A 27,970-nucleotide genomic window follows, 5' to 3' on the forward strand; every position below is an offset into this window, starting at 1 on the left:
TTTTGATATTTAAAACCATTTTAATAACTGCGGTGTGTACAAAACGATGCAGAATTCTGCCAAAAAATGCTTGCAAGGGTCACAAGCCAGAAAGGTTACAAGAGACACAAAGCATTTCTTTCCGCTTGTATTAAGACACTTCTGCTTTAGTGCAACTGCAACTGCGGCTGTGTTGTCATTTCAGCTGGGTATTTCCTGCAACAGAGTAGCACACTGGTGCTCTTCAGAGCAGCACATTCAGTGGACTTCAACACGGCAGTGTCCATTGGGAACGTGATCATATATCTACTAAGACAGAAGCTAACCGATGAAGTTAGTGCTGGGTCCTAACATCACAAAAACAACTGGAAAGCTCCAAGACAGTGCTTGACGAGCACCTACACAACAAAACAATGCACTCTACCATATCTACAAGATGCTTATGCAAAAACATGACAACCACAATGACTTCATGCTGGTATAAGCCACGTGATGTGCTCTCTCACAAAGTGCACAAGTATGCAAAAACAAAGCACAAATATGTAGTGCTATGAAAAAACAATTTGAGTAACAAACAAAACGAGTGACAGCAGTCACAGCACCGGGATCACTACATAACAATAATTACATCTTACAGATGCTGCCTAGTTTACAGTGCAGTGTAAAGCTTTGAGCAGTAATTTATGCAAGAAATCAAACAGGTGCTAGACCTTGGTAGCAGAACAAAGCGTTGTATCTGAAGCTGTGCTTAGCAGCTTGTCCATTCTACTATGCCTAGCCTGTGTTTATTGAGGTCGAACCTACAACGCATACACATACTTCCAGTAATCTATTTAGCTCTCCCAAAGTACAGTACATGTTTACCAACCGAGAAGCACAATTTTCTGTTCAACAAAGTTTCTGCATCCAAGTTAGCAACTTTGTTGCTCACAGCAAGTGGAGTTTTTGGCCAGTCACTCTGAATGCAAGCTCCACATGCAAATTTCATTCCTTTTTACAGTGAATTACCTGTCCCCGGTGAAGAAGAATAATTTAACACTGCTTGAAATCCTAATGCATCAACCAGAACAACTGCATAAACGCTGTCCCCGGTGAAGAAGAAAAATTTAACACTGCTTGAAATCCTAATGCATCAACCAGAACAACTGCATAAACGCATCCCCAGACTCTTGTTTCTGCCACCATTTTGTGAAGCGACAGTTAAACAATGGACAAGAGAAAAAAAAATTACGACCTGTGTCTAATAAATTTATAATGTTCCACACACAACTTTTGTTGTTCTCCAGGCTGCATGGAACAACTGATAAACAAGGCAGATAGAAGCAAAAGGTCTGTACCTATATGCAATTGAGCAATCCTGTCAGTTTAGCTTTCTGTATGTCGTTGCAAATCATTGAAATTAAACTCACTGTTTCGTAATGATTGTGACAAGGGGATGTTACATGCATGTATATGCATAAAGCATTTACAAAGGAAGCTTAATGTAGTGATAAAGCAGACCTGACTAAGTCTGAAAGGGGCCTGGAACACTTTTCAACAATGTTAAAAATGCCTTCATTATGAAAAAGCAATGGCTAAAGAACTTTATGAATCTCACTGTTTTTCCTGTGCCAGTAAGTATGTACCCTGTATCAATATCTTTCCCATTCAGTATCACTATAGTTGCACTAAACTAAGTCAGCCATTGCCAGCTTTAGGGCACTCTCTCTCTCATCACTCCTAAGCATGCTAGATACTGTGACACAATGCCAGCAACACTGATACTTTGCCCTATGACTTATCACGTTCCTTAAATTTTTTGTTTGTTTAACACTCCTTTGCACTATGGGCGCCCTCAATGCCGAACTGCTTCGAAGGGACACCAAAAGTAATACTATGTCGAGCCAGATTGAGAAATTAGAGCTTTAAAATCGGAAACATGTCAATTCTACCGAGAACAAAGCTTGGATAAGCCTGAAAATTACGTAAAAGCAAAGGACAGGAGCAAAAAATTCTGAGGGCACTTAAGTCTGCTTACATGGAAGAATGTGAAAGCACGTGTTTTGAGGAAAGGAAAGGGCGCTGTAGCTCTCACATCTTGACATCTCAGTGGACACCTGAAATGCGCCCTAAAGCACGCAACTGAAGGTGCATACGTCATCGGTCCGAACCCCTGTCACAAGCTAGCCTCCAACTTGACTAAAACATGTAAGCTATGTGCAAAGAGAAATGCTACGACACCACCCGGAATGCTGTACGACGAACAGTTGCTCAAAATTTTGATACGAATGTAGTCGGCAATACTGCCATCACATTGAGCTCAGCCAGTGATGCCATCTCTGAGATTTGATCTACACCTACATGGATTAGGGGGTGGGGAACGAGGGGCGAGTGGGGACTTGGTATGACGCCACATTACATTGTTGTCACGTGACCTGGCATGACGTCACATTACATCGTAGTGACGTGACATGGTATGTCCTCACATTACGCTATTGCCATGTAACTTGATACGACATCATACACATATTATGTCATCACTAATTATACTAATAAGCCTTTGCATTACCTATTCACATTCATTAGCATTATTTAGGTATGTTAATTAGTGTTAACGATGTGACAGCATCATCTTCATCACGTGACTCATCAGCTCGTGACACCACATGGTGCTGTTTCTTGCGGACATGACCTTGAGATTGAGCCAGCTAATGCTTTCGCATTAATATCACTGGAGAATTCCGGTAACTGTGCCCGATCAAGTGAATTCTCTGCCAGCCACGACTAGCCCATCACTTTCACATGCAACACTATTTTGATGGGAAGTACTGCCGAATTAGGAAAGAGCAGGATGAGTTCTGTTGTGTCTTTGCATGCCATTTAGTTGGCTAATATGAAGACGTCATGCGCAGCAACTTCAGAAGCACAAGCTGGGCACATGCTCCCAGGGTTGTTTGTGCTTTTTCTGGTCGATCAGGCTGCCATTAGCATGTAGAGAGATGAACAGAGCTTCATGGCAAACAGTATGGTGGTGCTACCTGTTTATAAGTATTGCAAGAAAGGTTCCTGTGACTGGCGGGAAAGGCGGTTATGCTTTTGTTTATATTCACTGACTGGCTGAGAGATTCACCATTATATCTCATTCACTGGAGAGATGACATAACAATGACATAACACCACTAGTGTTTGTTGGGGAGTGTAAATGGGGGAGGAAACGCAGTCACCTTTTAGCACAGTAAACAAAATGTGGTTAGCGTTCCCGAAGTTAATTTATCAGTCTAGTGCAGCTTTTTATACGCAATGCTTTTTCCTTTAGTGCCTCTTTAAGAACCCACCAAATGTTTTTCGTGCAACGGAAAGCTTAGCGTCCAAGGTCCCCTACTCCACAACGGTTCTGTTAGAAATGCCACAGATTTTCACCGACAATTTTCTGGTCAGTGGGTACAATCATTTTTATGTTCCCTGAAGCAGGAAACTATGGCCAATAAGTGCGACAATGACTGAAAACCGGCAAAAGTAAGGAACCGAAATATTACATGGCCCCAGCCACCAGACAGTAATTGGACACTTTTAGTCTAACATAGCGTACACTAGCATTTCCACATGCAAAGCCATTACAGAGCATTGACATGCGGCTCGCAGATGACAGATTTAGTGGACCATGGCAACCACTTTAACCGAGAAACACAAAACACTGTGGTGCATCTAGTAACATCAACTCACAGCACATTATCGGTAATGTGATGGCAGTGCTGCTTTTAGACCTATACTTCTCAAATAAACAAACATGCTGAAGAGAGCATAAAGCGCAATTAAATATGATAATCACTTTAAAAAAAAAAAAGCACAGTGCACTCAGCAACATATTAACTCATTCTTTAACAAGATGTGGTTGCATAGTTGAATACAGTGGAATTCAGGTGATACGAATCTTGTAGGGCCGCGAAAAAATTTGTGTGATGAAGCATGAAAAATGCATTCACACATATCTGCTTACGGCTGATGAGATTTATTCATGGCTGTGCGACCACAGCTTGCTACTTGTGGCGAGTACAGCATGACAGGCGATCGCGACGTCAGTGATGTGTGGGCCGCGCACCGCCGCTCATTGCTTGTGGCGTGTACCACACGATTAGCGACGGCAGCGTCAGCGATGTGCGTGTGCTCATTTCTCCTGGTTCACTTTCCTCTCTCCCACATTATTTTATATACCCATTTGCCTTCTGAAGCCCATTTATCCCGTTTTTTTTTTTCTTGCTTTTCTTCCTTCCTACACATCCCCGCATCTTCCCTCCTCCTGGCCACCTGAGAGCACGTCTGAAGCTCCTGGGCATGCTAGATCCAACCACATTTCTTTTCCTCCTTCTTAATATTAATCCTTTTGATGCCTCACCTTTGCCCGGCCATCGTTTGTGCCTTTTTTTTTCTCTTCTAATTGGTTTTTCTTAAATTTTCTCTTGGGTATTGAATCCTTTCATTTTATTTTCAATTGCTTTTGCTTGTGATAACCTCTGGTTCGGTGCAGGCTTCCTCCCACATTTATTTTAGTCGTTTATGTATTTCTTGAGAGCTTTACAATAAAGGTGTGTACAGCAATCACGGCTTCATTGATGTACGGGCAGCACTTGGTGCTCGAGGGTGCGGTTGTGGCTCGCGTGTTCGTATCATCTGTAGTGGCGCGGGAAAGAGTTTGGAATATCCGAAAATTCTCACATTGTACACAATGCACTCTGGCTGAGGAGTTTAACGAATCTGCATCATCGCTATCACCGAGATTCCACTGTATACCTATAACACCAAAGTTGCACCACAGAACGTCACATCAGCTTGTATGAGATTTTCAATGTCAGATTAAAATGTTTGACTGAGGCTGGCCATTAACCATTTCAGGCACATTCATGTAGAGGTGTATACTCCTTTTCATACATAGCAGGTAACGCTGACAAAGCTAGCGCGTCTTTTGTGCAGGCTAAGTCAGTGCGCAAGAAGTAGTTAACTCTACAACGAAAGTGAACGCAAGCATATTTCATTGCGACAGATCTTAAGTGCCGTGAATGGCAATCTCTGGCTTCGTTTTACCTCTTGTCACATTTTCCTTCCACAACTCATTGGGACTTCGAGAAGTGAGAATGAATTTGGCGGTCTTATACGCGGCTGGCAGGGCAAATCGTGCTTACTGTATCCGCGCCTAAAAATTAGTTCACACTCAGTGATAATTGCAGCCAGAGGGTCTGAGTACTGAGAGCCTCACAGCTTGGACCGTAATTTTCAGTGCTACCATTTCGTTTTATACCGCTCTTTTTTTTTTTTTGTCCAAACACTCACCGAGGCTTCAGGATGGACGAATTATATGTGGCAGAGTAATACGGTTTCGCAGACGCACTATTTCCTCAGCCTCTGCAGCGTTGCCTGCTATGTGTGAAACGGAGTATAGTGCTGACAATGGTGCAGGTTCAGAGAGCTGTGGGAAAGCACCATCCATCTTTTCGGAGGTTGTGTGTTCTCTGCTATGAGCGAAGGCATAATATTTGGCTCAGGTTTTCATGAAACTTAACAAGGTAGGTCTATTCATCATGTGCAATAAGTGTTTCAAGGCCCCCTCAAAATGTGCTGCTTTGTCCAATTCTGACCACAAGAACTGGCACTGCAGTAACTCGAGACAGAGAGAGGAAAGGGCCTGCAGCAAAAATGCAATAAATCACAAAAACAGGCTGAATGAGTGCACAGGGGGGAAATTACTTTTTGTGAATAAAAGGAACTCTATATTTTTCCATGCCAAAGACAACAAATATTACTACCCAGAAAGCATCCATACATATGACAAAAGCGAGTGGTATGTGGGAGGAAAAAATGTACTATTAATTGCAAAATAGGCAATGAGATTCACTGCTTCAAGTAATGCAGGTCAACAACATATGCCAGTAACAAGCACTTTACAGAAAAAAAGCAACAAGTATACTGCAGCCTACACTTTGTATAGAAGAGTGTACTCAGTGAAAACAAGTTGGCGTATGCTATGTTAATGTTAGCCCTAAAGGCAAGTAACAGGTGGCAAATAACGTTTGTTTTTATGTACCCATAATTCAGCAGTTTGCAGGTGCATGCATTGCTCAGCCACAAGAGTAGTCTCATGCCCAATATTAACTTGAGAATTATAATGCCACAACAACTTCACATGGATAACAACACGAAAGCATGGTAAAGCAGAAGCCTGTCAGGACATAAGTTATAACTACCTACAGTAACTCACTTCAAACAATACACAGAGCCAACCATGACAGGTTTGGCCTAGACAGATGATCTGAAGCTGCCTGGAAACATGCAAACACCAGTAAACAAAACCTAGTGTTTCAGAGCACAGAACAATGCTGTTTTATATATATGAAAAAAAAAAAAACTGGAATTACACATTCTAACTACTGTTCTCCTACGCCTGACTTAACTTGACTGTTACACTAGCAACCAGTTATCCACAGGCACTAAAACAATAATGCAGCTAACCAATGTATTCCAACACATCTACTTGATCACCTTACTTGTAATGCTAATTTAGCAAAATTATTTAATTTTGACAGCTGCACCCATGGCACACAGGTGGGCAATCAAATGAAGACGATGTGAGGCACTCCTAATGTAAGTCAATATCAATGTTTCTTTTTTTGCCACTACTGGGCATTGCGGACATGAACAAGACACTCACTCGCGTAATGTATATGTTGCAATGTGGACTGCCCATAACGTAACGGGCAACTTACATAAAACTTCATTATACTGCACCATAAACAATATGTACAGGAAAGACGCAGTTGGCATACGCAACGATTTGAGAGTGAAAACAGTACTAAGAAGAGGCAATCGCCAAAACTGCTCACAAATGTAGTAGGCCACAGGCCTGCCATTTTGAAAGGGCAAACACACACCTCAACTTCACGGAACTTTCTGTGCATTCATGAGAAAAAAAGCCACTGTGAGAACTACTTGTGTATCAAGTGCAGTATGTACATCCAGCATCCACGAAGTTGAGAGAATTACAGGAGACTCCCTTGTAGACAAACTTGATAGAACCTTGCAAGTCTATTCAGCTCACCCGATATCCACCTTACCAGAAGTTTAGCCATTGGGTAGTGTAAGAGCATACAGAGACATGTAGAGAGCTAGCAATGAGACAAGCATATATGAGGAGGGCTTTGCAAGGGCAAGAAAAATATTTTCAGAAATCTCACATGGTGCGTATGGTTAGTCACTGAAATTTTGCTGGTTTGAGTCTTCTGTGACAGCGTCTTTTTTTTGTCAGATAGCAGAACGGCTCAATTTCTTCCGCTGCGGAGACCGCTGCGCTGCGGTCCGCTGTGGAGACCACTGGCATGATAAGCTTGCCATTTCACTCAGGCTTGCACTATTCCACCAACATACTTTAGTAGGTTTAATGAAAAAAAAACAAAGAAAAACTAAGCTTGTCACAGCTGAATGGTAGACATGCAGTAGCGAGCGTGGTTGGCGGAGGTGCGGAAGAGAAGGGCTCCAGGGCCGATGTCACCTATATGGTTTCTGCTCGCTGCTCTCCTCCTCTGGTGCACTTTGCATGCAACTTGGGGCAGAACAACAACACAATTTTAATTGCCGATTACCGTATTTACTCGCGCAATTTGCGCACGCCTAATTTATCACCCGGATTTATAAAAAAAAAACTTTTACTTCCACATTTCACGCTCCCTGCTGCACCAGACCATCAGCATGTTTGCGGGCGCACGCAAGGCAGGCTTGGGAAGATCGGTGCGGCCACGCCACTGTGCAAGGGTGCGAAAGGTGCAAGTGGTGAGGCAATGAATTGTGCGCTGTTCATCCGGTACGCTCGCACTGGTGGTCACTTTCCCGGAATCCGAAACTACCAAACCGTTTGTTGTTTGGCGCTAGCATAGTCCTTCAATGTTTTTTTCTGGTCACGAAACTCCGGCCAAAGTTTCATATAGGGACAGCGCGCGCCGCTAGAGGCGCGGCTGTCGGCGAGGGGGCACGAGTCGCTGCGCGAGCCCTGCTCGCAGCGGCTGTTTTCCGGCCAACCGGCTCATATTCGCTTGGTAGTTATGCTTTCTGGGGATCGCTATTTGGCGTTACGATGGCCACTACTTTACCGGTTATCACCTGATAGCTTGGCTGCAACGTCGAGACACTAAAAACCGTCTAAGATCGACGACGGCCACTAGTAAACCTTGTTAGCGGCTGTTTACTGGCAAACAATTAACGCACTTACTTTCTCTCGCTGATTTTCACAAAAAAAGCGATTTTCGTACAATGTTCCAGCCTTGGCATTCATTTTTACCGCAACTTGCCCACAACGTTATTCTGGAGATCTAGCGCAGCGATCAGTAACATGTCTGTATGTGTCTGGGTTGCGCCTGTCTCGGCCGAGTCCTCGCTTTCATCTAAGTGCACAAGAATGCTTAAGGCTGGCGTTTACCTTGTGATAAATACTGCAATCTCAATAATGCTGAAAACATGACGTTATGGCGGTATTTTAAGAACTGGAGTGCGCGCTAGAAGAGCGATCACATGACGAATGCACCGATAGTTTGATGGTGCTCTCTTTTTTTTTTTTTTTTGCTGACACTTTCGGAGGTGGCAAAGCCAGCTGCTGAAGACTCTTGCTTCATAAGCCATTTATTTACACTTTTTCACGCTGTGACTACGGAGGCGCTGACGAGTGCAAGGAAATATTGCTCATGTGCTCGCTTCGCGCTACCAAGATAAGAGACAAGCTGTGAGCGGCGACGCAATAAGCCAGAAATGCGCAATGATAGAAATCACGGAGAAACATGTACAGAAAATAAAAAGCGTTAGGTGTTCAACGTGGTTAAACCCAGCAGACGTGTGAACGCATGTGTTTAGGCTGTTTGGCTCATGGTTTTGCTTTACTGGGTCGTTGCACGTCTGGCGACGATATTAGACTGAAGTTAAGCTCTGATCGAGGTTAAGCTAGTCTGATGTGTTCGTTCCGAAGGTGGACGTTGATGAAGACGACGGTGTACAATGCGCGCAGCGCGAGAGTGTGTTACAGTTTACTTTTTCCCTGTTTGGATCTGCACGAAACCCTGGCCAATCTCCCACCGTGGGTATGTGTCATCGTTTTTGAGGCAACAACAACAACAACACGAGGCGTGATCGGCTGCTGCGATAGCACAGTGCTCTCGTGCAGTGGCCAGCGAAGCTGATCCGTTCGCGCCGCCGGGGGTACGAAATTTCTAGTCGCAGCAATATTTATTTTATTTCTGCACCCTTAAATTCAGGGACGCCACAAGATTCTTAGTGGGTTTCATCCCATGCAGTAGTGCTTTCGCACCAAAAGCCATCAGCACATTGAAGAGCACAGCTGTCTAAAATGCAACATCGTCACAGATTCGTGCCCAAGTACGCTGGTAGGAATATCCGTGGGACGACGCCGGGCCTGAGTTTCGGTTTCTCGCGCATTGCAGCGACACTACTTGTTTGTCGATCATAAACTCGTGATACCGAACCAGTGGGGCAAAATGCCTCTCGCAGACACGTACATGCTTGGAGTCGAAGCTAAATCCACCGCTTTCCTGTCGGGGTATCGCCCGCTTCCATATTTCATGCTGCTCGGCGTCGCTCGGCAGACAGAACAGCGAGGCCTTTTCCTGCGTACCTCCGAAGCCGGAGCGGCAACCCGTCACGCAGCAAGTATTCGGCATCACAGGCTTGCACGTCACGTGCACTGTACTTATTTTGTAAACGAAGGCAGAGTGAAAAGAGAAAATAGTTGCTGCCGCATTGCCGGAGTCCCATTCTACCCGTAGACTCGCGGCCGTAGAGACGCTCGCTCCCTCGCGTCGTTGCCCCCACAGGACTCGTAGCGCCGCCTCGTGGAAGGCGCGGTCAACATATGAAGCTCTCCCATAGCGTTACGGAGAAGTTTCATGACCATAAAAGCATTGAAGGACTATGGCGCTAGTAAGATGGGCCGGGCCCCGTGAGGGCACCGTTTTATCGCCTGTTATCGCTATTCGCCTCTGAGTGCTGGCTTCACGATTGTATTGTTGTGTGTTTATTGCTTTGAGCTGCGTACACGCCATCATGCCATCCCATGGGAAACTAGACAATGTGGGCCGGGGCGGGATGGGGTATGCGTCTTATATCTGAAGTCAACTGTTTTTTTTCTTTGGCCAGCGAGGGATGCAAGTTGGGGGGGGGGGGGGGGGGGGGGGTCAACGTATGGGTGGCAATATACATTATACGCTGCTGCACATTTTGACCACCTTTTAAAGTTTTTTGGGACGTGTTCACAAAATTTCCATGTAATCTGTGCACCCCCTTTTTGAAACCTTGATTTAAAAAAAAAAAGGTGTGCAAATTGCAAGAGTAAATATGATATATCATTTTCAGGAGTGGAATTAATACAAAAATTGTATTATGGTGGATTATAAGGTGCCCGTGCCCAGATGCTTGTGACTTTCTGAATTTGACAGACTGTTGAGCTTCTTTTTAACTGTGTGTACATTTTAATAGCTCATGGTAGCCAGACTGCTATTGTTTTACAAGAACAGCAGTTAGTACCTCAATTGCCAAGATCATGGCGTAGGGCGGTGTCCACCAGAAGAAAGAAGTTCCGGAAGGCGTGCCAAAGGATAAGATGGAGAAGAGGAAGGAGTGCTGAGGAAAGAGGGACGAAATGGCGAGTAGAGCATGACATGTGTCGAGAGGAAGTAAACCAGCAATGGGGTTTACATCCCATTGTGCAATGGAGTGAACCAAAAAGACTGCTCTCACACTGTACAATGTGATGAAGTGATCATACTGTACTCGCCCAGATGTGGTGGGAAAGCAGACAATAACAGACCCTGCCGCTGCGCAAGCGGTATACGACATGCCAGAGCCTGAGAAAGAGTGTGGCAAGCCCATTATGACCGCAGAAATTAATGCAGCAGAATGCAAGGCCAAAAAGCGTCAGCATCACAGCTTCGCAGTATGTGCTGAAAGCTGAAGGAGCCACGCAAGTGTTTCATAAGCAAATCGTGGACAACTCGTTTGGATATAATTGCTTTGTGCGTGATAATCTGTGGTTCTTCAACAGCATGATGGCATTACTACTGGCTTGCCACTTTATGCTGCAAGATGCATTTCTAACTGCTGACCACACTACATCCCAGCTGTGCACCAGCTGTCGCTGAATTTTGTGCGCTGAATTTCGTGTTACATTGCTGTAACTGTGGCAACAATTTTTGAAGTGAAAACTTCACTACACAAGGTAAAGCCAAGGTCACCATGTCTGGAGATTTCACCCTCATTTGACCTTCAGATAAAGCAAAGGAAAGGAACGGTGCATAACTGGCCCCTGGGACAGTGGACACCTCAGTCATGCTTTAAGCTACGAAACCGATGAAGAGCGGCAGCTTCGAAAGCAAAGGAAAGATAAATAACTGGCTCCCTGGCACAGTGGACACCTCAAACGTGCTTTAAGCTACGTGGCAGTAGTGATATATGTGCGCTGCATGCATTGGCAATGACAACGTTGTGGCAGAAACGTGGCACTGAAGCCATGGGACGTCAGCATTCATTGTGTTCATTGCCGTTGGCATTGATGTTTTAGAATCACATGATTTTAAGGAAAGGAAGTGTGCATAACTGGCTCCCTGGGTCAGTGGACGCCTTAATCGCGCTTTGAGGTACGTGGGGTGGTGAGAGAGAGATGTGGGCTGCATGTGTTAGTGCTGACAACGTTGTGGCAGACACGGGGCACTATAGACTGCAGCGTTCATTGGGTGAGCAAGCTCTCGCGATCCACCATTAACTGCCACCTGTCAGTGTGCCAAGGTGGGCGCGCTGCCTATCCATTGTCCGGAACGCACTCAACGTTACAGACGTCAAGCCGCATATAGTTGCCCGATACGCCATAGCTTTCTTTCTCTAAGCAGGTTCAGCAGCAGTTAAACCGCAGCTAATTTTTGTCTTTTTTTGCACCGTGCTCATGTGAAACTAAAGAAATGTCCTTACAGTATTCAGCTTACCACAGAATTCCGCTTAAGAGAGTTTGGCTTGAAGGGAGTCTGCTGTATATACCTCAGAATGAAATTTGATTTTGAATGTGGAATTGCGCAGAGGCACACCACATGCTCAAGTGGGTGTGCATCCTCACCTTACTGAGAAAACAAGCTAAACATATTAAGCAAGCTGCCGCCAGTCTTAAGCGCTCAATATAAAACCACTGTGCTTAATACACTGTGGTCAGTCATGCTTTGGCACAACAGACCACAGTAAAACTCAATAAGGCTGCTTTGTAGGCAACATAATATATATTTAGTTGTTACAAGCACCCTAAACTGCATCCAAAAGGGAAAAAAATGAATACGAATTAATTTTCTGTTTGGGAGACAAAAAAATGCAGCCAAGTGACAGTGTTAGCCAACTACTCTGAAAGCAAAGCTTGCATGCATACACTCAGCACATAACTTTTCAAGAGAGAAAGGTCACGATAAGGACTTTTCTGTAGGATGCAAGAGCCAAGAGCTATGCCAGAGAGTTTCATCAAAGTAATTCTAGTAAATATTTACCCGTATACAAGTCGACTTGAACTGGTGATAGCCGAGAGAAGTGGCATATTGAGGTGTGAATTTTCTCACTCGGCGCTGGTGCTCATGCAAAGTTGTGTGAAACACCCGAGTAATGTGAAAAAAAAAAAAAAACACCCAGTAATGTGCATTCTTAAAACCATCACAGAAAATGGGTGTACTGTCTTTTCAACATTCTTTTTACGATGAAAATTTTCAGGGTTGATAGAGAGAGCCACAACTTAAATGTGTAGGGCCATTTATATACAAAAAAAAGCAACTTCCTGAGTACCCAGTGAGCTAACATACCTTCATGTATGCTTTTTCACCTGCAGGTTGTTGCAGCCTTAATGCCTGCCCTACCAGAAGGACTATTCAATGACGACACAAGGTCAAAAGGCTGAGAACCTATAGTGGAGACAGTGACACTGAATGAAGACTTCCATTCTCTTAAGTTTACATCCACACGAAAACACTGGCTCGTTTATGAGAGTTCCAAAAGCGAACATCCTGAAAGAAAGCGGCTATACTTCAATGAACTGCTGATATTGCAACATCTTCTCATAGCATGAACGCAAGTGGCATGTTCTGCCATGTGTTTCAGCTACATGATTCAAGGGAATTCTCATCAGTGATTTGACTACTTCACCTTACTGTTATAATTTCCAAACCTAATGCCACCATTTTCAGGGTTCCTTGTAAGAAAGTGGTCCGAGTGACAACTGACCAGAAAAGACACGTAGCTTACTCTTTCACACTACAAATAAATCATCGTCCGCATTCATCAGATTTTTAAGCTTGCTAGCATTTATGCTTAGCCTTATTAAATTAAATATGTATGTGAGCATTACATATACAAGCTTAAACTGATGTATTCTAAAAATGACTCCTTCCTAAGGATGCCTCTTAAAAGTTGAAACCACCGGGAACTATGCAAGAAAACCAACATACTAAAAGAAGCATCTAAAATAATGATTGATATTAAAGGACTGGCTATTATCACTTTCAGAAAGTACCCTCTTTAAATGTGCCCCAACAGACGTCTGGCGACACTGAAATTGGCTCAGATTTGTGGAAGTATCAAAGAAAGGTTTACCTGCTTGCAATTCAGCAAGAGGTGCTAGAAATGGCATCACAGAGCTTTTTTCCAAGGCATAGGCAAAGGCTCATATTGTCAAAGCCGTCCTAGCCTGAGGTAACCAGATGTGAAACACAGAAAAGTCATGGCGGTGTACCACTGTGCCGAAGCCCATGCTGCGTAGGGCTTCAGGGGTCGGTGGGGGCCTCCAGCATGGAAAGAAGAAAGTTGTCGATGGGCGTGTCCCCGATGAGCTTGAAGAAGAAGAGATGCTCGAGGCACTTGAGGCCAATGCTGCGCAGAGCTGGCAACCGCAGCAGCAGCTTGGCAAAGCGCCCAGGCTGGTCTGGGTACTGCTGTCGGCAGTGCTCTTCCAAGGCAGCGTACACTTTCTCCCTCAGGGCCTCCACTTGGGCAGTGCTCCGTAGCCCCTTGGCCTCTGCAAGGACAATTTGCCCACATTGTGTGTGGGAGAAATCTTCACTCTCTAATTCATGCCCAGCACAATCAATGCTTGCCACTTGCAAGACAACGAAAGATAAAACCCATCCCCACCTCTGGAAAGCTGCTACACGTACTGCTCAGTGCAGAATCCATAGTGAAAGTTACATAAGTTACAATACACTTACAGAAGTTCTCATTTCTCCTACGAACAATCACAGAGTGGAACTTGCTGCCTCAAGACGTTATCATGTGTGAAAATTTCAAATGAGCCTAAACAAAAATTTTTAAACAGCCAGCAAGTGCTTTTACCAATTTATCCTTATTTTGCATTTTTTGCTCGTGATCTCGGTTATTGGAGGTGCCGCAGATGTGTTCCAAATTTTTTGCTATCTGCATTTTTTTTTCATGATTGAACTTTGAAAGTAATTATACACAGTGCTTCACCCAAGACTGTCAGCAATTTTGAAAAACAGAATTTTTTAGCCAGATGAGTGCTTTCTTTGGCATAGCATTGTCAGTGGTGCAGTGCATCAGAATACCGCTAATACATGCTAGTGCTAACTAGCAGGCTGGTTAACTAATACTGAATATTTAGCTCTTTAACTATTACTGGCAGGTTCCTTATTTATCGAGAGGCTTGTAGCCCACTGTAATCAATATCCATATCAGTTTTAAGAATTCCGAAAATGATGTTCTCATCGCTCCTGCAGTGCAAGGAATTTTGGGGCCACACATGGGTGAAAGTGAAACTGCACGACCAGAAAAAGCACCAGCCACGCCTACAAGCTCAAGTCACACATCGGCGTGTCTGTTACATGCTCGCTGCCCGCTCGCTGCTTCCAGTCGGGCGCTGCGAAAAACGCACGCGACACCCGCACCGCTGTGTGACGCATGCTTGTAGGCGTGGCTCGCACGCTTTCTTTTGATGCAGGCCCCAAAAGTCCTTGCGTTGTAGCGGCGACGAGAACGGCATTTTGGAAATTTTAAAAACTGATATCGATATTACTTACGGTGGGCTACAAGGCTCTCAATAAATAAGGAGCCCAGCAGTAAGTTAAAAAGTTAACTATTCAATATCAGTTAACCAGCCTGCTTGTTGGCATACCTCAGCTTTATTCTGATGCACTACACAGCTAACAATGCCATGCCAAAAATAAGTGCTTTTCTGGCTCAAAAAGCTTATTTTAAAAAAAAGCTGATAGTCTTATCTGAAGCACCCTGTATAATTATGACACATGTACAAGGTGACGCAAACCTTGTTTTCTTTGTATTTTATTTTATTTTTATGCGAAAGCTCATCAGCAACGAAACCCGGCGTCGACGTTGACCAGCAGCAGTGGTCCTGAATATCCCAGATGACGTCACCGTGGTAAGAAAAAAAATAATAAAATTTTTTCCGGAGGTGCAGGAAATTGAAACCAGGACTTTCATGCTGTGAGGCGAGCATGCAACTCATAGGCCACGAAACCACTTTTTTTTTTCTTTATCGCATAGAAATAATGCTGCAAGGAAAAATCTAAGCATGCAAAACACTTGGCTCTCACAAAGCAAAATGGCATATTAATATTAATGCCATGCCTTTGTCAATTGGTACTCAATTTATAGCACTATAACAAGATAACATTGGTCGCAGCATTACAAGAATTTAGAAGATCTAGAACCTCAAGTGAAATCTTGCAACTTCACCGTGTATCACGGCTGCCCACCTTGTATGAGCAGAGTTGTATTGTGAGACTGCATGAGTAGGTCACACAACTAAGTAATTCAAATTACAGGAAAAATGAACGAGATCACGCCACAAACTGCCTCTAGAAGCATGGAAAATGTGGCTAAACACAGCGTATGGAAAGTGTAGACATGTTTCGTTAGGTGTGCGAAGATGTTTACATTTCCAGACGGAATAACATATGTGAACATATGAACCTACTTGCATTCATACATAATGTTTCATACAAAAACGATGATGACTGCGACAAAATGCACAAGATACAGATACTTTCCAACACAACTTCCAAACAAGGAGCCACACAGTGAAAGGCAGTGGGAAGAGAGCTGGTAGCACATGAAGGTCATCAAATTCGTATCACGTCGACCTCACTAGGTAACAACATGGCACACTGCTAGGTGCATATGCCATCTGTTCATTAACACCCCTAATTAACAACCTGTAAGTTGGACAGCTGAGCAACAGCTGTGTATATGTTCTGTATAGACCAAGCTCAGCCTGAGCAAGATTTCTCCCAAGTAGGACCTTCAATGTGATGTGACTAAGTGCCATCACCAAGGCAAGTGCGCAGTAACCAAAGTAATGAGCCAAGGATTATCACAAAGTACTAGGTTTGGCAAGACTCAAACTGAAACACCATTCACGGCAATTGCTGAATGCAAGTTGATGTACTCTTCATTTTGTAAACAACTAAACACCAGTTTATATTAATTAATCAACATTTGAACAACTGGAAAGAAGGTATTTAAGGTTCAAGGGTTTTAAGTGGAAAGCTGTACAGAGGTAAAGGAAATGTCAAATGATCCAAATTCTGGAAGAAAAAAAAAAGGGGGGAGGGGGAGAGTGACGGCCTCTATTCTGAATATTTTTCCTGCACCTTGAAGAAAAAGCACACAAAAGCCAGCAGCCATGATAGACAGCAGCTCCTCACATCTGATAGGAACTAGAATGCACCAACTTGGGTGTACTGTGGCAACCAGTAAGTGTGGGATAATAAAAAAAAACACTTCTGCAGCAATTGAGCTGCAATTCACGCACCTTGTTCAGAGAATGGAAGCAGCAAAATCAATTCTGCTATGGAAAAAGAAGAAAACGGTAATTTTATTCCAAGAGAGAGAGTCACACCGAATGACTCTTACAGCAGGGCCTCTGTCCTGTAGGATTTAATCTTGATCTATCTCCATTATTATGAAAACTGACCACTGGAGGCTTCAGGTAACATTTGACACCTTTCTAAATGGAGTCTTTGCCGTGTTTTAAGCTTTTAAGATTGTACAGTGGGGTTTATTTAAAGAAGCCGGGTAAGTGGAGCAGCATTCAAGACAGTCTAGAGGCAGCCAGTTCAAGCACACACACATGCAGCGATAGCAATGCCACCAGGCTAGACAGCCACCTACTTTTGCACAAAATGTTTATTTACCTTCATTATTTTTAGTATGTCAGCAATAAAAATACTCCCACCTGTGTGAAGCAGCTGCAAATAACAGCGAAATCGGTTGACACTTGAACAAAGTTTTAAATGGCATCACTGCTAGGCATTTTTTTTAATGGGCATTAACTTAGTCCACAGTATCACAAGGACTCCATACAAATGTCCTGTTCATATATTTAAGGCTGCATGCTTGGAATCAGCAGACATATTTAGCATGCACGGCACAGGCTGTCCCAGAACTCATGCAGGTTGTTCAATACACACTAGGAATGACAAAAGGGTATGGTGCCGAAGACTACGTACATCCATGCATCATCTTGTGCAAATTAAGAGCCACCACTTGATATGAGCACCAACGCTATAGCAGAACATTGTGCAATTTGGACTACCAATAAGGAAAAACATTCCTGCAGGCATTTGAAATGGCTCTTTTGTAGGATGTATGCAAGCAAGGCCACACATTCAGTACTAGAGCTGTGGCACGGCTTCTCACGCTAGCTTCCTATACACGAGCACTGCATTTAATACAGCGCTACTAGACAAAATCAGCGTTCAAAAGCTGCAATATTAAGCAACACCAACTAGAGAATTTACACTAAATGGATGCTCTTTCCAAGAAAATGCGCTTCAGTACCCTTCCTCTGAAATGATTTTTCCACATACTGAATGTACCGGGTGTTTCAGGAAAGGTGATCACTAATTTTAAAAAATAGGTTTTTTAGGTTAAGAGAGTTTTTTGCGGCATAGTCATACCAGTGTTGGCAGACATCAGAAAACAAGCTAATCACATTAAATAGTAAAGTGGTTAACTAAATTCTAATAGTCAACATTTTAACTATTGCAGATATACACCTGATTGCAATTACAGATTTGTAGCCAGCCGTTAGCAACAGCCATATGAGTTTTTAGAATTTTGAAAATGCGATAAACCTCGCTGCTGTGGCTCAACTAATTTTGGCTACATCGTGCAAAAATGCATGTACTTTCAAGAAGCATGCAGGCAAAGCAACTCCTCCAGTGATCGTAACTAGTCGAAATAGCCAATTTTTGTCAAGCCACAGCACCGAGGGCATTCGCATTTTCGAAATTATAAAAACTGATATGGCTATTACTGACGGCCGGCTACAAATCTCTAATTGCAATCAGGTGCCTATTGGTAATAGTTAAAAGTTAACTATCAGAATTTAGTTAATCACTTTACTAGTTAACATGATTCGCTTGTTTTTTTTATGTCTGCCAAACTGGTATTACTATGCCGCAAAAGCTTCTCTTTATCTCAAAAACCCTACTTTTAAAAATTAGTGATTACCTTTCCTGAAACACCTGGTATATGCTTAAGGCGATGTGTCAACACCAAAATGCTGCCAATACGTGTACAGCTTGTTTTCCACCAGAAAAAAAAAAAAAGACATCGTACTGCTGAAGAAGGAGAAATCTAGCAAATGAGCTGGCTTCTGTTTAGCCCCACCTGCGCTCTATGTGTTAAAATTCAGTCTTGTAACATCAGTGGCACCATATTAATACTGCTTGCTAATGAATAAAATTTAGAATTTTCTTTCTACCCTAAAAACAAATTTTTTTCCTTACATGCCTATTTAATTTTTTTCTCCAGTTCTTCCTTTCATGATGAGCTGTGAAAGTATACATTTCTATATTGTTTTCATTTCCACAAGGTCCAGGCACATTACCATGTGTTTTTATACCATGTGTTTTTATGCAGCCCACATAGAGGACAGTCATGGTTAACACATTCACTGTGGCATGGGTCACCAGTGGATCGCATTGTGTATTCATGCTGCGCGACAACAAATACCGAGTCGCATGATGAAGCCGTGGGACAGCTCATATTTTTCAAAGAGCCTGCGAAAAGCACACATGCAGGTCGCTACTGCCCTCTGCTTGCGGTTCCAAGAAGTTGTCTTTGCCAGTGGATCACTGGCAGGTCACACCGCACCCAAGAAAATTAAAGGGTGGCCCACCAGTAGGCCATGACGCACAGAGATTAGAGCTCCAAAAATTGGTTGGTTGGTTTATGGGGTTTAACGTCCCAAAGCAACTCGGGCTATGAGGAACGCCTCCAAAAGTTGCTACCACAGTGAACGTGGTAGCCAACTGCTTACAGATGCTCAATGAATTGATCACTGAATAAAATGCCCAGACCTTAAGTAGGTTAGCTGAGGAATACTGTGTACAAACACTACTTACCGGGATTAAAAAGTACCACAGCACGCAGGCATCCAAGCTCAGTGCGGTCCATCTTCATCTCACGCATCTTTGCTACCAGTTCAGTGAGGACCCTATCAAAGATGGCCCCAACGCCAGCCCCATGAGCACTATGCCGCTGCACCACAAGACCTGTTGCAAGCACAATGCCATCACGCACATCAACAGAACGGTGGGAGAAAGCAGCAATGAGCAGCTCGTTCCAGCCAGCCTTGAGCAACACCATGCGGTCCTCAAGGGGAAGCTCTTCAAAATGTGGAATGTGCTTGGCCCATTGAACTAGCTGGTGCAGTTGTCGGTCTGCTGCTTGGCAGATGCTGCTCACTGGGTCCTGCTGCTGTGCGCTTTCCGAGAGGGTCCCCGTCTGTGACTCAACCCGCAGCTCTGCCTCCAGTATGCGCTCCAGAGGCATCTCAGGAGGTGCTCCACCACTTGTGCTCTCCACCTCACTGTCGGCACGGTCCTTGGTGCGCTGCCGTTCTTCCTGGACAGCCTCCCGCTTCATGCCACATGCGAGGCATTTTTGGTAGCGGCAGTACTGGCAGCGGTTGCGCTGGCGCTTGTCTATTATACAGCTGCGTTCTTCTCGGCAGGCATAGCTCAGGTCCTTCCGCACTGTGCGCTTGAAGAAGCCCTTGCATCCCTCACAGCTGCACAGGCAACATGGCGAAATGCACATATGCAATGAGAAGCTGAAAATGCATGAACCCTTTTGGAAAAATAAAACAGCTATGTACAGTTTGTGACGCAAACAGGGGAGCAGGTAAATTCCACAAATTAATTTCGCATTGCCTCGTCACGCGTGTGCACAATAAAAGCTCACGATGCTTTTGCTTACACGCAACACCAATAAAATGCGGAAAATGTCGTACAGCAAAAACCCACAGAAAGTGGGAGGAGAAAGAGCATAAATTACCTCTCAAATGGTCCTGTGCCCTTCTCGAAGAGAAGTTTCCTGGCTACTGATGATGTACAGTTTACAAAATAGTGCACTCTGCAATAGTTTTAGGGTGCCAACTGTTCAGCACGTCAACTCAATACAGCAAACGGCTTTAATGCAGACTTCAATATGTTGTAGGTGTTTGCAGCGCACACGAAACAAGGACGGACAGAAAAGGGAACGAAACAGAGCACTGACTTTCAACTGAGCTTTATTGGAAAAATAAGCGACTTTTATACACAAATTTTTTTTAACATGTGACTCAGAAGATGTCAAAACGTCCTACTACATGTGCCATCTAAAATCACTGATACTCTAGATAAAAACCCTGAAAAAGACTAGTGTGTTCAATATGTTCACTGCGTAATGGGTCACCGGTGGATCACATCCCGTGTGCAAGGTGTGCGGCCACAAATGCTGAGTCACGCAATGAAGGCGTGGGATAGCTTAGTAAGTTCAAAGAGCCTGCGAAAAGCATGCATGCAAGGTCACTACTGCCATCTGTTGGTGGCTTAAAGAAGCTGGTTTCCCTGGTGGCTCATGCTACAACCAAGGAAATTTAAGGGTGGCCCACCAGTCAGCCACAATGCACAGATATTAGGGCTCTGAAAATCACTGGCACAGAGAGCATGTAAAGATATAGTGAGATTATTGTAGAAACTCAATGTGGTGTTCCCAGTTTGTTTCCACAGTGGCCAATGCAGTATTTATGGAAACAAAGAGTGCATGCTGATGATGATTACGAATTTTTCTGGCACAAGATGCTTTTCGGCTACACATGACGGGGTCAAAAATCCATTTTCCAAGCATTTCACCCAAGAGAAGCCAAGCACCAGGGCAGCGAAAAGCTTGTACCTATTGTATCTTCGGTGGGTACCTGGCAGCACTGGGGACCGAACCCCGCACTTCTTGCATGCGAAGCAGATGTTCAAACACTAGGCCACCGCTGCTATGCAAGCATAGAGTGCAGATATAAAGTGGTACAAGATTATTTCTAAAAGGGGCTATTTCTAACTCAAACTTACTTTTAGAGGGTACTTGAAGTATCCCCCCCAACACCGAACAATTACTGGAATGCCATTATGCAGTGCTTCTCAGTTGTCTTCCAATGCATAATCTCTCATAACACTACTTCACAAGATTACATTTCATAAAGTAGTGTTGCATAGCCACACTAAAGTTCAGAAATGTTTCAGGGAAGGTTTCTAGTTCGCATGTTGTTCCACATTGCTGCGCTCATCCTTTATTCTTATTTTCCAACAAAGCTTTTGTCCACGGGAAACCCACAAATATTTTTTTTTCAGCCTATGCAATTGGGTTCAGTTTCATGCAAATGACAATGAAGCCGTGTTTTGACTGAAAGTGAACAGCAGATGACACAGGAAAAATAAACAATGTTCCCTTTCTTACAACTTCTAGTTCAGCAACAATAGACCTACTTGGATATGCACATTATATGGCACTGAAGTGGAAGCTGCTTGCACAGCACGTTTGCCGAGGGATGGCTCACGTTTGTGCCTGCAGCCTCAACTTTGCCGCCAGCTCTACATGAATGTCTGTAATGCAGTAAGAACAGACTGCACTCGCCTGTACACGCCGTAGTGCTTTCCCGAGGCTCGATCTCCGCAAATGGAGCAGAGGTGTTTGGAGCCGCTCAGAGGGTGGTTGGGTGGATAGCGTGTGGTGGCTTGTTGCTGCTGCGGTTGCGGTGTCGCCGGAGGACCGTTGTTGAGCTGCCGGCCGTCCAACGGTGATCGGCTCGCCGAGGGCGCGCCGTAGCCGCTCAGCAGGAAAGACGGCTGCGGCGGCAAGCTGCTCGAGACCCCGTTGGAGGTCCCGCCGTTGAGGCCCGGCGCTGCGCGGATGCCGGGAGGAGAAACCTCAGGAGGTTGCAGCGGTCGCGCCGGCCACGAGGCCGCAGGCCCCGCGGAGCCATACAGCAGAGCCGTTACAGAGAGCTTGGGCCGCTCCTTCTTGTACATGCTGCCGACGGCAACAGGTGCGCACACGAGAACCGGCCGCCGCGCGCCGTACCGCTACCTGCTCGTATACTAAACGGCCGCTGGGGAGGCGCCACGAGGCAGCCTTGGCCGCGGGCACACGTCGACGAGGCTCGGGTGGCGACCTTGAGACCCGGGTTCACGAGATTACAACCGCGAGTCAACCGCTAAAGTTGTGCGATCGCTGGTCGACAATGAGTGGCAGCCTGCCGCAAGCACCGGGGAAGCGCAGTGACGCACCTCGGGACCAGTCGGTTGTCCTTGAGTGGCGACCGTGTACAGGTAGTACAGCCGACCCTCGCTGCGCAGCTGTCCGGACTCTCTCCCCCGTGGGAGGCACGCCAAAGGTGACGAACGCAACGGCGCCCCGGGAGCGAGCACCGCGCGTCTTTGACTCCTCGACCGTGAATCCGCGCGGCAGCAACGCGCTGCAGAGCAAGGCGGGTCTGCGGAGCATAGTGCCACAAACAGGCGCGAGGCGCACGCATCGTGTCTCCGCGCCCGGGATCGCGCACCGCGGTTGCAAAAACCTCGTTTGCTGCAGTCAGTCCACAACGCAGCAGCACACCACAGCCGAACCTTACAAACGGTAGCATATCCAAGCAAAGGTACCGATCGCGGTTCTGCAGCAGAACCGAACGAATCAGTTTACGTTAGCACTCGCTGCTGTTCGTTGAAATAAGTAAGCACGAAACTTGTGTATTCCTTAACGCCATACATATCTGCTGCTGTGAAACTTATATAGCCATTGGAAAACAAAGCAACGGTAAGCGATGCTACTATAGAAGCTTTTGATAAACAATAGAAGGCCGCCCTTGAAGGACATCAGCCTGACACTGGGTCAGTGAACTTAATAACAACAGGGGTGAACGCGTAAGCCTCCAGCCCTGAATGGAAGCAATGTACAGGACCTCACCTCGTTCCTGGGTGGCCATGGGCTTGAGGCCGGGCTTAATTCATGCACATATTAGTTAATACTGCCCCGATCAAACGCACAGATATTTCGTTGCAGTGCCCAGCCGACGGCAACAAAGCGGAATTCTGGGTCGTGGTGGCGCCATCTGGGATCGTTGTGAGGCACTGCCAAAAATACTCGCAAGCGGACTGAGCTCACGTAAACGCGGCATGCTGCGTATGTCAGCGCTGCTACGGTGTTCAGTTCCTGTGATTCCTGTGTGTCTTATCTTCGGAGGCGTCTTCGTGGTGGGTCTGCCTGCGAGTCTTGTGATCATTTTGATTTTGGCGGCTGTTGTGTTTGCTTGCCCCTCATGGAAACGATTGACAAATGTACTGAACTGCGGCGATGCCAAGTCGACGTTCATGACTGCCTCTGCTGATTATCGCACAACGCCCATGTTACGACGTGCTAAGCTAGTTCGCGCTTTGCAGACGCCTAGAGTGAAATGGCTTATCATCGCTTCATTGGTGGTATTGATTCTCGAGACGACCGGGCTGTACACGATGTGCTGGGAAACGCCGTACTCGCGGTTTACGTATCCGCTGGAGGTGGATACACGCGAGCTCCTCCGTGCTCTCGAGGAGGGCCGCGTGCCTGGAGTGAGTCCCATCAATTCCTACGAGCGCTATCGCTTCAAAATTCGCAACGAACGCAAGTGTGCAGAAGTAAATGGCACGGTGCGGCTGCTTCTGCTCGTGAAGTCTGCCCTGAAACACACAGCACAGCGGGATGCCATTCGTCGGAGTTGGGGCTTCGAGTCCCGCTTTGCGGACGTTGTAATAAGGCGCGTCTTCGTGCTCGGCACGGGCAAGCCAGAGATGCAAGACGAAGTTGACGCCGAGTATGCGCGTCACAGGGACTTGGTGCAAGCGGATTTTGTGGACGCTTATTACAACAACACAATCAAAACCATGCTTGGGTTCCGATGGGCTTTCGAACACTGCCGGAAGGCTGAATTCGTGTTGTTTGTTGACGACGATTATTTCGTCTCTGTGAAAAACCTTCTCAAGTTCGTTCGCAATCCATGGGGCCTGTCGGCGGCGGACTCTCAAGAGGAAAACACTCCCGCAGCTTTCGTTGGAGACGGTCGTCTTTGGGCTGGGTTTGTGTTTCCCCGGTCTCGGCCAATGCGCCACCGTTGGAGCAAATGGTACTTATCACTAGACGAATACCCCTTTTCGAGATTTCCACCGTACGTGACGGCGGGTGCATTTGTACTATCGCAACCAGCACTGGGAGATTTGTACCAGGTGGCTCAATACACACGCCCGTTTCGTTTCGACGACATATTCCTGGGCATTGTAGCGCTCAAAGCCGGACTGCAGCCTCTGCACAGCGACGCATTTCGTTTCTGGGGCCGGCCCGAGTCCTCCCAGGACTTCGATGGCCTGGTGGCTGCTCATGGCTTCGACGACCCGGAACTTCTAGTGCGTGTCTGGGAGCAGCAGAAGAGCCGTGGCCAGGCGTGACGTTGTGCCAACAGTTAGGTTTTTTAAATGACTCCGACCATAGCTCTATGCTATATGGAACTTTGTTTTACTTTGTTAAATAAATTCTTTCGGGTACCGTTTGTTCTACTATCGTCTTATCAATTGAAAACTGCTAGCGGCGGTCGTATTTATGCGTTTTCGGGCTCGCCGATATGCATTAGCCAGAGGGTCACGAAACTCGCTGCTTTTTTTTCTCCAAATTTTCGGCTTGTGGAAGGCGTGGCGTTTGCAAGATTTCTACGCAACAAATTAGGACGCGTTGTTGGGCGAGTTGGTTCATATCGATTATAGGGAGGTGGGTTGCGCAAATGAGATGTTCACAAGAGGCACTAAGCGGGACGGGCGAAACCAAAATATGTTTAGCGGCCGTCCTGTCTTTTTGTTTCTTCTTCGCTGTCACTTCCTTTTCGCGCTGTTCTAATAAGACCCGCCGCGATGGCCTAGTGGTTATAGCGCTCGGCTGCTGACCCGAAAGACGCGGGTTCGTTCCTGGCCGCGGCGGTCTCATTTCGATGGAGTCGTAATGGTACAGGCTCGTGTACTGTGCCGATGTCAGTGCACGTTTAAGAACCCCAGGTGGTCGAAATTTCCGGAGCCCTTCACTGCGGCGTCCATAGCCTGAGTAGCTTTGTGACGTTATCTAAAAAGACCTTGCAGCGCGAACTTACAAGTGATCATGAGGCTTATTCGAGGCGCCTATGATTATGCATACATTACTAAAATAGACTGAGTGAGGCCTCGGAACAGTTATGTCTAGGGGTAGGTAAATTGGTTTTTGAGGAAAGGAAATGGCGCATTATCTGTCTCACATATCTCGGCGGACACCTTCAGGTGTCGTAAGGGAAGGGAGGAAGGTGGGAGTGAAAGAAGAAAGAGGTGCCGTAGTGGAGGTCTCCGGAATAATTTCGACCACCTGGGGATCTTTAACGTGCACTGACATCGCACAGTACACGGGCGCCTCCCGCCGCGGTCGGGTTCGATCCCGGGCACTCCGGCTCGGTAGACGAGCGCCTTACCACTGAGCCACCGCGGCGGGTACGACTTTTTGGTTTTTGATTTTTTGAAACTTCGGCGGACTTCTTTCGGTGTTAATTTCAGAATGCCATTTCCGTTTTTTTTTGTTCTCGAAAAATATTCTTTCCCGTGGATGAATTGCCGGCTTTTTTTTTTCCCTCGGTGATGTATGTGGTACCCCTGTGCGCTGAAAAGTCAGTTTATCTTGGCTTGTTAGCGAGAGCGGTTTATGTACACGTAATTAACGCACAAGTGGTCGCCTTTAGAGCACTGACTGCAATCTTAAATTCTAACTCTGCAAAAAAAAAGTAACAGCGTTTAAGTGATCGAGACATAAGATAAAAACGTGAATATATAGCTTATTTCTAAAAAATGGTTGCGATAAACCCAAAAAAATGACAAATGAAAACATCAGGAGAGCAACACACGCACACTTTCCTCACTTGTGCGAGTGGAACAAGACTACAACAACCAGACCCTTATGTCTAGTCGCCTTCATGTCGCAATAGCTTTATGTTGTTGTGGGGGAAATTCAAGCGTATTTGTTGCTTGCGACGCACTGCTCACTACTTCTATCACGGAACGAACTTCATAGTTAGTGTGAAAGCAGCAAACATTTCACAAGGCAATGTTTCGGATTAGAAAGAAAAGTGACCGCGGCAGAAATCCAGGAGGAGCCAGAGGGCCTCCGATCACGTAGTACTCATGATGACGTCAGCGGTGGAAGTGCCTTGTAACCATCGCCCCATCGCAGACGACTTTTTTAGAGCGCAGCTCTTTGGCGTCCGTTCCTGGGTTTCGCGTCGTCGTCGGCGTTGTCGTCGGCCTCGTAACCAGCTCCGCCCCCCTTTCATCCCCCCAGCGCTAGCAGCGACCGACTGATACCGCTGGATGCCGCTGACGCCGCTAGAGAGTCAAGATAACGTGACTGCATAGAACACCGTCGCCGCCATGCAGAAAGAGGAGGAAAGGGTCCCCCCCCTGTTCTTGTGTGGCGGATAGGGTGCTCTTCAGTTGCCGACGCGCCGGTTATTTCACGTAGGCCCCGGCACGTCGACGAATACGTGACCACCTTCCCACGGCTAGACCTGGTTCTTAGCGCTGCGGAAGCGAGGGTATCATATTGTTTGTGTCGGCATCGGCGGCGTTGTCCCTGAAACCAACTCCGCAGCTGGGGTTGACTCACTATCGAAAAGGTGAAACAGCTTATTTGCTGCGCTCAAATTTCGCATTAGGAAGTAACGTAATCGTCGGTAATTTTTTTTTTAGCGCGAAAGCGCTATTTCCTAGCAAAGCTGAAAGACCCGATGTATGTGTGAAGCCTCAACTTTTGACGGAGCACCAGCGGCGGAGGCTTTATGCAGCGCTCCGTTGAATCCCGGCCGCGGCAACCGCATTTCGATGGAGGCGAAATTTAAAAAATAAATAAATAAAACGCCCATCTGCTGTGCGATATCGGCGCACGCTAAGAACCCCAGGCAGTCTAATAAATTAATCAGGAGCCCTCCTAGCCCATATGTGGCTTCAGAACGTTAAATCGCACAATTTACAATAAGCTTCAAGACATGTTTTCCCGACGAAAACTGCCAGACTTTCCAGTCGAAAGCTGGTGCGCAATTGCGGCAGGTGGAATCGGGTGCCGGTGCGAGCCATGCATGCGCTGTAGTCTCTCGCTCTGTGGTTTGGAAGCCGTCGTCGTCATCATCTCCCATCCGTGTACATCCGTGCGCGTAGCATCGCCATCAGACGAGCATGCAGCAAGCCACACAAAAAAGCCACGCATGCACAACATTACCATGCTGAAAATAGTTGGACACTTAGCGAAGCATAACGACTGAATTTTGACGGGTAATTTTCAAGCATCATATGAGGAGTTTGTTCTTGGGCGCCAAATCATGAGTGGCCAAACATTCAGAACCACCAGCAGCAAGAAGCCCTTCAGAATGACTATGGAGGATAAAAAAAATGACCAAAAATGGCTGGCGTGTCGGGTGAAGTTCGGCTCATTGGAAAAGAACACAATCCTGTGAAAGTTGAACAAAGGCGTAGGTGCCATTGGTGTTTCATGACTGGAAAAGTAGTACGAACAAGTTCAACAAACAAACAAGTGTGAACGAATTCATGAAGTGGTTACAAGAACAAACTCA

The 27,970-nt window shown here is 45.8% G+C and overlaps 2 protein-coding genes across 3 annotated transcripts; one reads left to right on the forward strand and one right to left on the reverse strand.

The window, feature by feature from the left end:
* On the reverse strand, window positions 1–24,139 carry LOC149352479 (retinoic acid receptor RXR-alpha-B-like). Of its 2 annotated transcripts, none has more exons than XM_089581657.1 (4): window positions 23,278–24,139; window positions 21,949–22,216; window positions 19,404–20,071; window positions 1–14,035 (listed from the first exon to the last, which is right to left on the reverse strand). In XM_089581657.1, exons 1-4 carry the CDS (start codon window positions 23,294–23,296, stop codon window positions 13,785–13,787), a joined length of 1,206 nt encoding a protein of 401 aa, XP_089437783.1. In that variant the 5' UTR covers window positions 23,297–24,139; the 3' UTR covers window positions 1–13,784. The 2 variants fall into 2 exon arrangements, with proteins under 2 accessions (XP_089437783.1, XP_089437782.1); XM_089581656.1 differs by lacking the exon at window positions 23,278–24,139 and adding an exon at window positions 22,602–23,270.
* brn (beta-1,3-galactosyltransferase brn) lies at window positions 23,437–24,889 on the forward strand. Its single transcript, XM_089581658.1, has one exon. The coding sequence runs from the start codon at window positions 23,487–23,489 to the stop codon at window positions 24,786–24,788; it is 1,302 nt and encodes a 433-aa protein (XP_089437784.1). The 5' UTR covers window positions 23,437–23,486; the 3' UTR covers window positions 24,789–24,889.
* Window positions 24,890–27,970: the final 3,081 nt, after the last annotated feature.

Source organism: Amblyomma mixtum, chromosome 3 (genome assembly GCF_055824585.1).
Source record: "Amblyomma mixtum isolate Tamu chromosome 3, ASM5582458v1, whole genome shotgun sequence".
Lineage (NCBI taxonomy): Eukaryota > Metazoa > Arthropoda > Arachnida > Ixodida > Ixodidae > Amblyomma > Amblyomma mixtum.